General features: G+C 44.4%; 2 protein-coding genes across 2 annotated transcripts; both read left to right on the forward strand.

Moving 5' to 3' along the window:
• The first annotated feature begins 2,819 nt into the window (after window positions 1-2,819).
• On the forward strand, window positions 2,820-7,674 carry LOC136452905 (uncharacterized). The gene is made up of 7 exons (XM_066453486.1): window positions 2,820-3,660; window positions 4,180-4,419; window positions 5,190-5,279; window positions 5,749-5,898; window positions 6,190-6,314; window positions 6,707-6,836; window positions 6,915-7,674. Exons 1-7 carry the CDS (start codon window positions 3,019-3,021, stop codon window positions 7,038-7,040), a joined length of 1,503 nt encoding a protein of 500 aa, XP_066309583.1. The 5' UTR covers window positions 2,820-3,018; the 3' UTR covers window positions 7,041-7,674.
• Window positions 7,675-7,838: 164 nt separating this feature from the next.
• Window positions 7,839-9,041, forward strand: LOC136452906 (uncharacterized). Its single transcript, XM_066453487.1, has 3 exons — window positions 7,839-8,313; window positions 8,427-8,518; window positions 8,874-9,041. The coding sequence occupies exons 1-3, from the start codon at window positions 8,114-8,116 to the stop codon at window positions 8,960-8,962; spliced, it is 381 nt and encodes a 126-aa protein (XP_066309584.1). The 5' UTR covers window positions 7,839-8,113; the 3' UTR covers window positions 8,963-9,041.
• The last annotated feature ends 4,059 nt before the right edge of the window (window positions 9,042-13,100 follow it).

Here is a 13,100-nt window from a genome sequence, read left to right on the forward strand (position 1 = left end):
TAGAATGGAATAAAGAAACAACTTGGGTTTGTATAACTAAAATATTTGTTGGGAAATAACGTCTTATTCGACAACATGGAAATGTAACCTAAGTACGGTCGTCGTTAGAACTAGCTTGTTAGCTTGAGTGGCATAAATCGTATTTTATGAGTCACGGTTGTAGTTGATTAATTATGTTTCTGCATTACATCCACGCATATCATAATAGGAACGGTGATGGATCGAGGTGTCACCTGGGGTATCGGAAAAGATGGTGTCTCGATGGTCATGTCATCACGATGGAAAGCTAACTTTTGGTTAAATCTTACTCAGGTAAGCCCCGGTGCATAACCCCTACTTTTCTGCACTTTAAATTATATTTGTGCATTAAGTTTTAAGGAGTTGAATAAAACTCACTTGCATATATATATATATATATATATATATATATATATATATATATATATATATATATATATATATATATATATATATATATGTATATCTTTATCCTATGAGTCTTACTAGTATGACATGATTGGATAGATTGCTATGCTATAGGACTTTGATAGAAGTCGAGTGATTACCTGTCACTCGCGAGAGATAGGAAATATATTACTGTATTATTATCACTTGGAAAATATAAATGGTGGAAAGGAAAAATAGAGACCGAGTAGGGATATGGCTTGGGTATTGGTGGGTGTAAGAGGTTGTGTCCTGCGGCCAACGGGGCATAGCTCGGTTATACTATTTTCCCTGTCTGTGTCGGTTAAGGACCGGCCGTTGCATTGGACGCTAGGCAAGTCACATATTTATTATCCCGAGCACATACTTGTGTATGGGCGCAGGGATGGCTTGTTGCTCTCTTATCGTGGGTTTCAGCTCTTTTCCGAACCGACTGTCAGGCTAGTTTTAGGTGGAGGTCCTTGCACGGCACTGAGTCTAGGACTCAGGTGCGGGGGCTTGGAGTCTCAGTTTGGACGGGGACCTGGACCCCATGATAGGAGGGCAGTGGGTTGGTCCTGCTTGTGCTTGGGATACAAGCGGGACATGTGTTTTCGAGGTACCTAGCTGGGGGCATTGATTCACGAATCGTCGACGTTCTGGTACGACTTGTCTAAACTCTAGCACCGTGGTAAGAACTGGAAGATGAAAGATGATAAAAGAAAATCTAATTGCTTACCACCTGCTTGAAAGTAGCACATGTGCTTACATAGAATGGATAGTTAATGAACTAATACCAACTACTAATAAAAGTGAATATAAGGACGCACGCTTAGTAATGCTTCCTGCAGATGCAATAAACCCATAAGCCAGATAGTCTTGCATATCCTTGGAGTCTTTTATTTCCTCATGTCGGGTAAGTCTTGCTGAGTATAATTGAGTACTCAGGGTTTTATTTCCCCCTGTTGCAGGTGACAGGTGGATGCTAGAGCTGACCCTTGTGTGGATTCCTCTTGGTAGGCTCAGAGAGGATTCCTTTACACTGCGATCATAGTCTTTATTTATAACTCTCACTAAATGTTTTTATAAATAAAAGTTTTATAATCTGTTGTCATAGTTTATATATCAATATTTCATTATGTTAGCTATTTATTTCCGCTGTAATTCTGATCACATGTTTCTATTCCGTTGTTAACTTAAATTATTCATAACTCTGATAACATGTTCAAATTCTGCTATTATAAATAATAAATATTATACTATGAGGTTACATGAAAATTGATGTAAGAAATGGTTAATAATGATGTAAGCTTTATTCTCTCATTTGTGATCCTGATGAAGAAATTTGGATTTTCGGGTTCCCCTTAGGGTGTGCTCGACGGAACTGTGTAATTTGATGTTCTCCCTTGGTACTTAGTATCTAATGGAAGACAAGTACTTTTGTGAGGCATTAGATTAGACGGTTCTGCCATAGCAGCGTGCTATGGCGCGGGAGGCAACAGTGCGATGCAGGGAGCTGGTGGCAGGACAGCGCAATAGAGCAAATGCGTGCGGCCCTAGTAGCACCGTCAATGGTGCCAGCAGCAGCACACACCGTCAATAGTAGCACCGTCAATGCGCGCCAGGCCTAGGCCACAGCGGCTAGCCAAACGCGGCTAGGCGCACGCACGTGATCGGCACGCCGGCACGCCGGCTCAGGGGCACAATAACCGCGCCTATATGAGGAAACCAACCAAGGACGTGCCATGCACGCTTTTTAAACGTCCAAATCAACTAATCGATTGGCCAAACATCCAAACCATCTTTATCATACTTTAGAGGGTACATTAGACTACTAAAATAGACCATGACACTACTCTACTTCTTAACTAATTTTTTCTACAAAAAATGATGAACAAAGCAATGTCTATCTTTTCCAAAATTCAAGAAATTTTCTAAGTTTTGAATGACTTTCTATTTCTAGTTGCATTTGCAAACCCTTACAAATATAAACTAGCAACATTATTTATCAACACCAAATATTTTATTGTCGTTTACAAAGTTTGTACTTTTAACTTTATTTAAGTGATGCTTATATGTTTTATATTGTTTTTGTTCGACAAAAAATGGTTTACAACGCTACGTGATATAACATGATTATTGAATTAATTTTTATTTCGCATTTTCGTTAATTACGGAAATTGATCAACACTCTTTATTACATGTATTAACGTATAAACATGATGCTCATGACATATTGAAGTAAATGATTTACGCTGTAATATGGAGAGTGTTACACGGTGGTGCCGCAGCGAGCGTGCATGAGAACAATCCTTAAGAGTGTGACGATGTGACGGGAGTTACTTTTTGTTCCGTCACATTCGTCGTTTTATTTTAATGAATGCTATTTTTAGTTCGTGGTTCATGGTTTCGGTGGTATTCTAGAAGTAAGCAAATTTTCGACGGTATTTTAGGGCATCACACATCACACCTACCCGCTGCCTCCTTTCCCCTTTCCATCGCCGATTCCTCGCTTCTTCTCGCTAGCTCTAATTCGCTTCGAATTCCTGATTTGCCGAACCCTAGCGACGCCGACATCGTGGTGACGCCACGCGCATGGAGATCTCCTTCGAGGCGTGGGAGGGCGTGCAGCGGCACGGCCAGGACCTCGCGGACCGCCTCGCGCAGGGCTTCACGGGCCTGCTCCAGGCGCCGCCGCAGTTCCCGTGGCCCCCCGCGCCGCACAAGCGGATGCCCTTCGACATCGACCTCCCCGTCGTCCCCTTCGGCGGCGCCGGCGGCGGGCCCCACGCCCGCGGCGTCCCGGGGAAGGACTTCTTCCCCTTCCCCGCCGCCGCCGTCTCCTCGGTCATCGACATCGGCGGCAGGCTGGGCCAGGCCGGCGCCGAGCTCGGGGCGTCCGTAGGCGGGGCCGTGCAGCACGCCGTGAGCCATCTGCCCGTGCCGTTCCGGAACGGCCAGATCCGCCGGCGCAAACTGCCGCCGCCATCGCCGCCGCCGCCTCAGGCGCCCCTGCCCCCCGCGGCTTCGGTGGGCGAGGGGGCGGTAGGGCTCTCCGTCGAAAGGGCTGCTGTGGATAGGTGCCCCCTCGAGGCGGCGGCGGCCGCCGCCGCTGCGGCGACCGGGAGCGCTGCCGCATCGAGCGTCAGCGGTCATGTTGGCGGATACGATTTGGACGAGGACGACGAGGGTTTCGGCTGCGATATTGGGACTCTTGGGAACTTTAAGAAGGCTAACGTATGATTTAACTCGTGCTTGCTGTTTTATGGATTTTGGCATGTCGCGCACGATTGTAGTTTAGGGCTCCTGTCGTTACAGCACTTAAATTGATGGTGTCCGGTCTAGCAACTGGTTACATGTCTCTACCATCCGATTTATTGCAATCCTCTTCCTCTCAGTTAATCACATATCCAGCGGAAGGATCTGACATTTTAATTCACACATATTTAAGCCATGACGATGATCTTCTGAATTGTCCTTTTTGTGTCAAGAAAAACCCTTAACTGAACTCACGTACATCCTAGAGATCATAGGCTCATTGCACTTATACGGTGGTACACACATGGATGTTATGTCAAAAGTTGTTCGTCAAGTACTTGAGCTAAAAAAAACTAACCTTCAACATTTTGAATCAACAAAATATTTTTTATTGGACTTGTGGATTTTGTCTTACATTTCTAATTTCTTGTCATGGTACATTGACCCAGATGATGGCATGTTGCAATATAGTACTTATCTTCTCTCTTGATTATATAGGGTACTGTAAATATGTCGGCAACATACAATACCAGGACTCAGGACATCGAGAGTTCTGTTGTTGCACGTGGGGACCTCTGGAGGCTAGAGGCATCGCGTGGCGGATCAACTTCTGGAAATGATACTTCGCCCCTGTACCTTGTTCAGTTGGGGCCTCTACTATTTGTTCGAGACTCTACGCTTCTCTTGCCTGTTCATCTTTCAAAGCAACACCTGCTTTGGTATGGTTATGATCGCAAGGTACTCAACCTTTCTATTTCGTTATAATAATGGATTTTGACAAACCTTGTTTTTTTTGCACCTCGGACGAACCGAATTTCATTACCCAAAAGCAATGAAATTACAAAAGTTTAATGATCCATAGTGTGATACTCCACCGCGTTATCACCTGCCAGATTGAACCGAACACGCAGGGTTCAGCTAACAGGCAACCAAACACTTTTGTAATGGTTATCAAACATCTTGTAATGATTTATCAACTAGTTTGAATTACACCTGTATTTGGTACTTTATTTTGTTATATTTTATTATCATTAAATATAGCGCTCCTTTATATGGGCAATGTTATGGTCTTTATTGTTTATTAAAGATTAAACTATAGGCCAGGTCTACCTTGATGTGCAAATCTGTCTAGTCTATTGCAATGCATATGATGTACAAAGATGTTACTAGTAGGTTTGCTATGTATGAGCTTATGTGGGATTGTTGGTCATTTTTTCTATTGCGTATATCTGACATAATATACTTCATATATTGTCTTCTTACTTTATAGTTAAAACAAGGCGTCTGTTTTTAAAGGCTTGGAAGTCACCCCCTCCCATCTTTCCAAAATAATCATCATTCGCATACCCCAAAGCTAATCGAATAGCTATGGCATTATCTTAAATTTAACCTACGACCCGCAGTCTACAATCACTGAACTACCTTCTATGATGTATAAATATGCATCTATGTCTTTCTGATCTGATATTTTCTCCTTTTACATTGCTAAACTTGATATTCCATTGCAGAATGGAGTCCATTCCCTCTGTCCAGCTATATGTTCAAAACATAGGAGATGGTTGATGATGTCAATGATGTGTCTCAATCCAATAGCTTGTGTAAGTCTCATTCGTCGTCCTCTTTAATAATGTGAGATCTATTCTATTGAGATATTAAGATTAAAATAACTGACTCAATGATCTTTCAGGAGAGCTTTTCGTTGTATTGCTTTGTATTGTAGTTATGTAATTAAAGGATACATTTTGTCATGGTTCCTCAATTGCAAGGTTACCTTTTCCCTGGTAGTCTGAGAGATGAGCACGTTCATTTGGCTTTGAGTCTAACATACCATCGATCGGAATAATACTAAAAATTGATTAGTTTATCAGCTTCTTTTCTGTATTTGGCAATGAGTACAGTAGCCGACCTGTTTTCTGAAAATTGTGTTCATTTATAATGCCACAGCAATGCTTTCAAAAATATCAACAAGCATAGTCCCAGTGATTCTAGTTAAATTTGCTTGCTTGTCCTTGCATTTTCCTTGTGCATATGAAGCTGAGTATTAATAATATACTACCTTTATTGCAGTCGTTTATGGATCTGCAATTCCCTAATGGGCAACTGACATATGTTGCTGGTGAGGGGATATCAGCCAGTGGTTTTCTTCCGTTATTTGGTGGGTTGCTTCAAGCTCTTGGAAAATATCCTGGAGAAACAAGAGTGAGCTTTTCTTGCAAGGTTAGTATTTTCAGTTTATGTTCCCTATATTAATCAGTTGTGTAAAATTTAGTTTGTGTACTCTTTTAAGTAGTCTATATCAACATTATATTAGCCTGCCAGGTTGCAGGCCCTGGTATTTCTTAACAAATTGTGCTAGTACATAGTGAGTCATGAAAGAATGGTGATATGTATTAAATGTGTGACCAGTAATTGCTATATATTATGGCTTGTCATCAATTTTTATGATGTTTTCTGTGTTCCAATAGCATATGAGTTCAATCTGACACTTGTTCCCTCTTTTCTTTGAAGAATAAGCGTGGCACAAGGTTCGCTCCTATGTTTCAATGGCCCGACAAGTCTGTTTCATTAGGAGTTACACAACCCTTGGCATGGAAAAGATCTGGTCTTATGGTGAGACCCAGCATACAAGTCAGGTAGTTTTCTGAAAACATATGGACAAATCCGCAACATTTATGTTTTGCAGATATGTAGGTAGGTTTTGATTACAGAAACATCAAATTAGATGACAAGTATCTTACTGGATTGTGAAATAGTTATCTATAGTATAGGGACCTATAAACAGATTTCTTTTTAGTAACTTGCTTGAAAATGATTATTTCTTCTTGCTATCCTCATGTTGTGCTAAAAGCTGTGCTTGTTACATTATTAGAATTTAAAATGGCAATGCTTGACAAATAGTCAAATACTGTATGCTAGGTAACTGTTGGCAGATGTAGTTCATGAATAGTCTTGTTCTTTGTTGTTGTTTTGTTTGAATCCTTGTCTCTCTGTTGTAACACCCTTGTTCTCGGTGCTCTGTTGGCAGTGTGTGCCCTACGTTTGGAGGAAGTGATCCTGGGGTACGTGCAGAAGTTGTCCATTCATTGAAAGAGGAATTGAATCTGATGTGTGGCCTCTCTTGCTCACGGCATCCATCGGCTTATACTGCTCTCTCGGTAAGCTCTAGTTAACTTTTCTGATTGGTTCTTTCTATAGGGTTATAGTTTGGATGTAACTTAATCTCTACATGGCAGATTGGACGATCAAAGTGGAATGGTCAAGTGGGTAGTTCTGGAGTGGCAATCACTTTGGAAACACCTCTTAATTACATTGGAAGGCCGTCCTTATCTGTTCAACTGAATGGTGGTTTTGAGTTGTGATCCTTCTGACTCCTGCACTGAAGCTGTACATACCAGTGTATATATTGCCATCACTAATGTTCGTGCTACTCAGCCGATCAACCTAGAAAAGTTTGTTGAAGTGGGCTGCAGGCTTGCAGGTCGTTTTTGTTACCGTAGTCTATAGGTCTCAAGTCACCTCAACAAATCAGCTGCTATAGTACCCATGCGGGCACAGAAATCAACTGCTTTGTTCCCCACTCAGACACATCGCAATCCTTAAAGAGATTGTGATACTTGCAGCAGTTGAGCTCATATTTTTAGAAGTTCATGGAAGGGGAGAGCCACGGGCTCATGTTGCTATGGCCTGCCTCCCTGTAGGAGCCACGCGGTCATGCAAGATGTTCATACAGAAGCTCATTCTTTTGGTGCAAAACTGATAATACCTGTCGCAAACTGTGCAATTGAACATTGTTAACAATTGTCTTGTGCGGACCTTATATTAACATAATATCTGGCCACTGTTTAGTTTGCATCGTTGGATGTTGAGATAAACTAGCTGGTGTGTTATTGGCTGCAATCTTGTATTCCCCTACATGTATTGGTCAATGAATGGAAGACTAGCGATCCCTGAAATATATACTTAATGCAAATCTGCTGTCGCTGGTGTCCATTCCGTGCTAGCTTCAATTTGAACTTACGAGGAATTTGACTGCCTTTGCGAAACGAAATTTTCCGATTTATTTTAACAAATCTGGTAACGGTGTCATCAGCATGTTCCTGTGTTTTTGAGAGGAATACGGGTAGTTTTCTGAGATCAGGTTTTAACTACTACGTAGTTCCAACGCTTGCATTTATGGATGTTATGAACCGGTTGAAATAATTTTGCGATTTGTAACCGAGTACCAGTTCAATATATATAAGCGCAAGGAAGCATGCATTTATGAAGAATGTTACGAACTAGACGAAATAGATTTGTGATTTGTAACCGAGTATCAACCCGATATAAGTGCAAAGGAAGTGCCCTCGTTAAGCAGCAGGTGAAGCATCTGCGTCAATAAACACAAAGCTACTCTACACGCTCTTAGGCCTTGCGTTGCAATCCCAGTTCGGCCATGAAGATCGCTCTCACAGCTGTGCTACCACCACTGCTACTGCTGCTCATCTTCTCGCCGGCCGCCATGTCGTCCTCGGCTTTGGCTCCATCCGGCCCCGACGGGCACGGCCCCGGCGTCTACACTGTCTTCGTCAGCCGCGCCGACTACGTTGATTCCGTGGACTACGACCTCCGCCTGCTCGCTTCCGTCGTCGGCAGGTCGCTGTGATCACGTCCATCCATGCCTGCACTAGCTATGCGCCTACCTATGCCCGTACGTCCGGGGAGGCGGGGACCTCACCAGCACTGACCCATCCTTGGCTTTGTTGCAGCAAGGCAGAGGCGAAGGCTGCGCTGCTCTACCACTACAGCAGCATCGGCTTCGCGGCGCGGCTAGCACCGGAGCACGCCCATCAACTGTCAAGTGAGTGCACCTGGTTAATCTAGATCAGAATTATTATGCCTCATGGGATTTTGTTACGTCCGAAGTTCCGAATGAGTTTCAGAGAACGTTTCGGTTTAGGGCTTGTTTAGATCCGAAAATTTTGGCAAAACGGCACTGTAGCAGTTTTCGTTGTTATTTGGCAATTAGTGTCTAATCATAGTCTAATTAGGCTTAAAAGATTTGTCTCGTGGATTTCGTCTAAACTGTGTAATTAGTTTTATTTTTTATTTATATTTAATGCTTCATGCATGCGTCCAAAGATTCGATGTGACGAAGAATCTTAAAAAATTTTACAAAATTTTTTGCAACTAAACTGGACCTTAATGTGTTTCAGAGAAGGACGGCGTCGCGGTCATCAAGGACAAGACGTTCCGTATCCAGGAAGACGGTGGCTTGACTGGCTTCTTCAAAGAGAATGTCTGAAAGATCAAATGTACCTCTTCTGCACGATGCTTAGACACGTTTGGACTTTGGATGCACACAACTGCGGCGATCTGAAACGTGTTATATGAGAACATACTCATTCCCTTCTCACGATCTGAAACATGTTCACTGAAGTTTGGAGTACACTTTTATGTCCTCTTTTCCAGATCTCCTGAATGATTAACCTAGCAAATCTCATGGAGTACACTTTTATGCTTACTTGAAACATGTTCACTGAAACATGTTCGCGCGGAGGTTGAAGATGACTGTAGGGGAGGTAGACTTCGCGATGGGCATCTGGTTGGGAGTTGGGGCGCCTATGGACCAATGTTATCAATGGGACACTAACTTTGAGCTTAAGTCAGCGTTAATCACGATGGTTCAAGCTAGTACTTTTTTTGGAAAAGCGTACAAGGATGCAAATGCTCACCTCCAACATTTTTTAAAGATTTGTAGCACATTCACCATTAAAGGAGTGATCCAAGAGGCTATTGGTGTATGTGCATTATAATCTGAAACTGTGCATCCAACAGTTCAACACATAACTCCAAAATTTCCAAGGAAAAGACCCTGATCCATGTAGCATGACTATGGATTTTCATAAAAAGTTCCCTAGCCTGATCCAGGTAACATGAATATGGATTTTCATACCAAGCTCCCTACCCCGTACAGCTTCGGTTTGAGATGCTGGATTCTTCTACGTGCCTATATATATATCACAAATTGGCAAACCACAAGCAACAACTCATGAGGTTTTACTTTTCGACTGCAAACATAATTGTATTTTATAATAAAAACATTGCACAGTGTAATGCTTGCTAGCCCGCGCAACTGTGCAGGTTCCTGCTAGTATAATGTATATCTAGATATATAGTAAAAATTATATGTATCTAGAAAATCTAAAATGTCTTATAGTTTGAAATGAAGGGAGTATTATTCAATGTGCTGATTTTCTTTTTTTTTTGTTTATTTTGTTCAAGTTCAATTTTTGCATCCTAGTTACATCCATATAATTCGTTGATGACCAAGCCTCAGCCGCTCAGTTGCTAGTATTTTAATTATTTCTAATTTCAAGAGGACAGAGTCTTTCTGATTCTCTGCTAGACCAGGCAAATTATGACTTCGGAAACATTCACCATGTAGAACTCGGCTAGACCAGGCAAATTATAGGAAACATGCAATATTTGATGGATATATGTTTCCTAATAATGGGATAAAATCACCCCTCTCTATATATGAGAGGCCCATGATTGGTTGAGACATCCCAACAATAAAAAACACAACCAATCTAATATTTTTATCTTTTGTTATGCCTTTTATTCCTTAACCCTACCTTTCCCAACCTTCTACAAGCATCTCAACGACGTTTAGGTGGCATTGCTGACTCTAGAATAACCCTAGATGCGCTTTCTCGATGGGCTTCTTCCCATGAGGCATTTTCAGGTTTTTGCCACGGTTGACCTGCAAAAGTTGGCTAGGCTGATTTTCCCTACGCTGTGAATTCGATTCTCGAGTGGTCTGTGTGATCCGGGTGTGGCCCTTTGAGTATGTGATCGATCTTTGCATCAATATTTTTGTTACGACTATGTTAAGGACGAAGATATTTTGGTTTTGATGGCCGAAGTCAACTCTAACAATAAGTTGTCACTTGAAGAATTCATTGAAGAACTGGATCTAACGAGTACATGCAAGAATTTAAACAAGCAACTACAAAGATTGTGTCGGTGCGAAAAGTGACCAACAAGTAAATATTTGTAGTTTTGCCGTGCGTTGTGATCGGATGTGGACTCAATGACATATGATTTATACTGGTTCAAGCAACGTGCCCTACGTCCAGTTTCAGTCGGTCGGTGACTTTATTCCTGAGCCCAGGTGCTCGAAGTTTGCTATGGGGTTACAAACGAGTAGGAATAAGAAGGGGGTGTTAAAGGCCCGGTCGGACTCTGAACCGAGGGACTGAAAGTGACGAGGACTCGAACGTGCGCTAAGTATTGGAGCGTATGCTCTGTGTAACTTTAGAGTTCTAGAGCTATTGAGCTATTCAAGTTCTCTTTTTTGAGGAGAGACAGAGTTCGAATAGCCAGATCCCGTTTTAGGAGAGAGCTCATCCCCTTTTATAGTTGAAGGGGATGGGCTCTTAAAGTCAGAGAAAGAAAGAGAATGTATACGTGTGCTACCTGGTCTTGTTGCCCACGTTGTCGGGTACGAGACGGTCGTCGGCCCCCACAATACTGTTAATGTCCAGATGCATGTGGCAGGCTCTACCGTGTTCGCCTGGTATGTCAAATGTCGACGCCTACAATACTGTTTGTGTTCTGACACGCCTGGAAGGTTGTATAGTGCCTATCTGGCATGGCCTGGTGGCACCGTCCTGCAGGAACACTGGGTATAGCAGGGTACGGTCCTCGGTATTGCGGTTTGACTTTGAGCGTCTTACCTTATCTGCTCCGCCTGATCCCCAGGCCCTTACCGAGTGGGCGTCCTCGGTCGGTTGTTCCTAGTCAGCCCCGACCATGTCGCTCAGGGAAGAGCTGCAAGCAGAGGTCTGGCGTATCCCTGGTCAGAAAAAGAGGTCGGAGTCGGACTATGTCCCCACTTTGGCCAGACCTTCCGGTCGGGGGACCGGATCGTTCTCCTGGTCTGTCATTAGGTATCTGGGTCGACCCGGGAGACACGCGTTGTCGCTACGTCGTATGCTAGACCAAGTTTGGGAAGCAGGCCCATTGGGGACCCCGGGTTTATGAACCCGATAGGAGCCCTCGAGCCATTTTGGGACTTCTGTGAAGTCGTGAAGGGGTTGTTTACACTCATTTCACGAGCGCACTTGGTGGGTGTAAGATCGTGGGTCGCCGTCGCCAACCCAAGTGTCGGGCATGGCTGAGGGGTCAGGCGAGATGGAGCGCCAACCCAAGTGTCGGGCGCGGCCGAGGGGTCAGGCGAGATGGAGCGCCAATCCAAGTGTCGGGCGCGACCGAGGGGTCGGGCGAGACGGAGCGCCAACCCAGGTGTCGGGCGCGGTCGAGGGGTCGGACGAGATGGAGCGCCAACCCAAGTGTCGGGCGCCAACCCAAGTGTCGGGCGCGGCCGAGGGTTCGGGCAAGACGGAGCGTCAACCCAAGTGTCGGGCGCGGCCGAGGGGTCGGTCCAGTTTCGTGCGTTACCGCATCCATGGTTTCCGCAACCGGAGGGGTTGAGCTAACGTCGCTTGCCTCGATGGCTCAAGTGACGTGCTCGGTGAGCTTAATAACGGGTACGTTCGAGTGGAATCCGGGTCCGTCGTTCATAACGGGGTCGGCATAGCCCTCATGTGGCATTCCACTACTCATTAACCCGCCTCCCGGCAAATGCCTGAGCCGTTCTGGAGACCGACTCAGGTGGCCCGCTGGCCTTCCCTCGATGGAGATTCTGTGGGCGTGGCTCGAGGTCAGGATCGAACAAGAAGGTCGAGATGACCCTGTTCGCTTCTGAGCGGATCGGGCAAGGGCTGCTGGGGCTCATCTGTGTTTTCTCCCCTAGCTCTGTTTGACATGAGGCGGCCTCGAGCCCTTTGTAGGTCGGCCTTCGAACCTCGGTCGATCGTCGCTCATATTGAATGAGGCGGCTATCGCTTCGTGACGCAACACGAAGCGTTGTGATGTAACAACTGCATATGCAATGCTTGGATGTATGGGATCAATGTATGAATACATGCATGAGAATGAATGAATGATTATGCACTAAAAAACAAAAAGGGGGTTTGGTAAGGTTACCTCGATGGCTCGAGTGACGGGAGATGAGGACATCACTACTTTGTCGCATACAAGCCAAGGAGAGGAAGAGGTCCAGCATGGGCGTCCAATTCATCTTTCTCATCGTGGAGGCCCAGTCCAACTGAAGTTGGAGCCCATCTCGGGTTCTAGGACCAGTTTGTCATAAAACCGGTCACACGGGCGCGTCCGTGCTCCGTTTTCGATGATCCACATGTGGATGAAAAGCTAATTAGATAAGGAAGCCAATGCAAGTGGTCTCACATCAAAAGCCCATCAGAATCAATGGTAATCGTCGAAACAAGTCAGCGTCCAGAATCTGCCAGGGTGCTGCGACACCGTCTTTTGGTCCGTTGGACCGTGTATCGTGTTTGGGCCCATTAGGGGGCGCA

Source organism: Miscanthus floridulus, chromosome 5, assembly GCF_019320115.1.
Source record: "Miscanthus floridulus cultivar M001 chromosome 5, ASM1932011v1, whole genome shotgun sequence".
NCBI classification, from domain to species: Eukaryota; Viridiplantae; Streptophyta; class Magnoliopsida; order Poales; family Poaceae; genus Miscanthus; species Miscanthus floridulus.

Bases quoted from the DNA above. Each gene is read 5' to 3' on its own strand.
- LOC136452906 (XM_066453487.1), top strand. From the start codon at position 8,114: ATGAAGATCGCTCTCACAGCTGTGCTACCACCACTGCTACTGCTGCTC. The intron at 8,314-8,426 runs GTCGCTGTGATC...GCTTTGTTGCAG, and splicing joins CTCGCTTCCGTCGTCGGCAG to CAAGGCAGAGGCGAAGGCTG. The intron at 8,519-8,873 runs GTGAGTGCACCT...AATGTGTTTCAG, and splicing joins GCACGCCCATCAACTGTCAA to AGAAGGACGGCGTCGCGGTC.
- LOC136452905 (XM_066453486.1), top strand. From the start codon at position 3,019: ATGGAGATCTCCTTCGAGGCGTGGGAGGGCGTGCAGCGGCACGGCCAG. The intron at 4,420-5,189 runs GTACTCAACCTT...ATTCCATTGCAG, and splicing joins GGTATGGTTATGATCGCAAG to AATGGAGTCCATTCCCTCTG. The intron at 5,899-6,189 runs GTTAGTATTTTC...TTTTCTTTGAAG, and splicing joins GAGTGAGCTTTTCTTGCAAG to AATAAGCGTGGCACAAGGTT.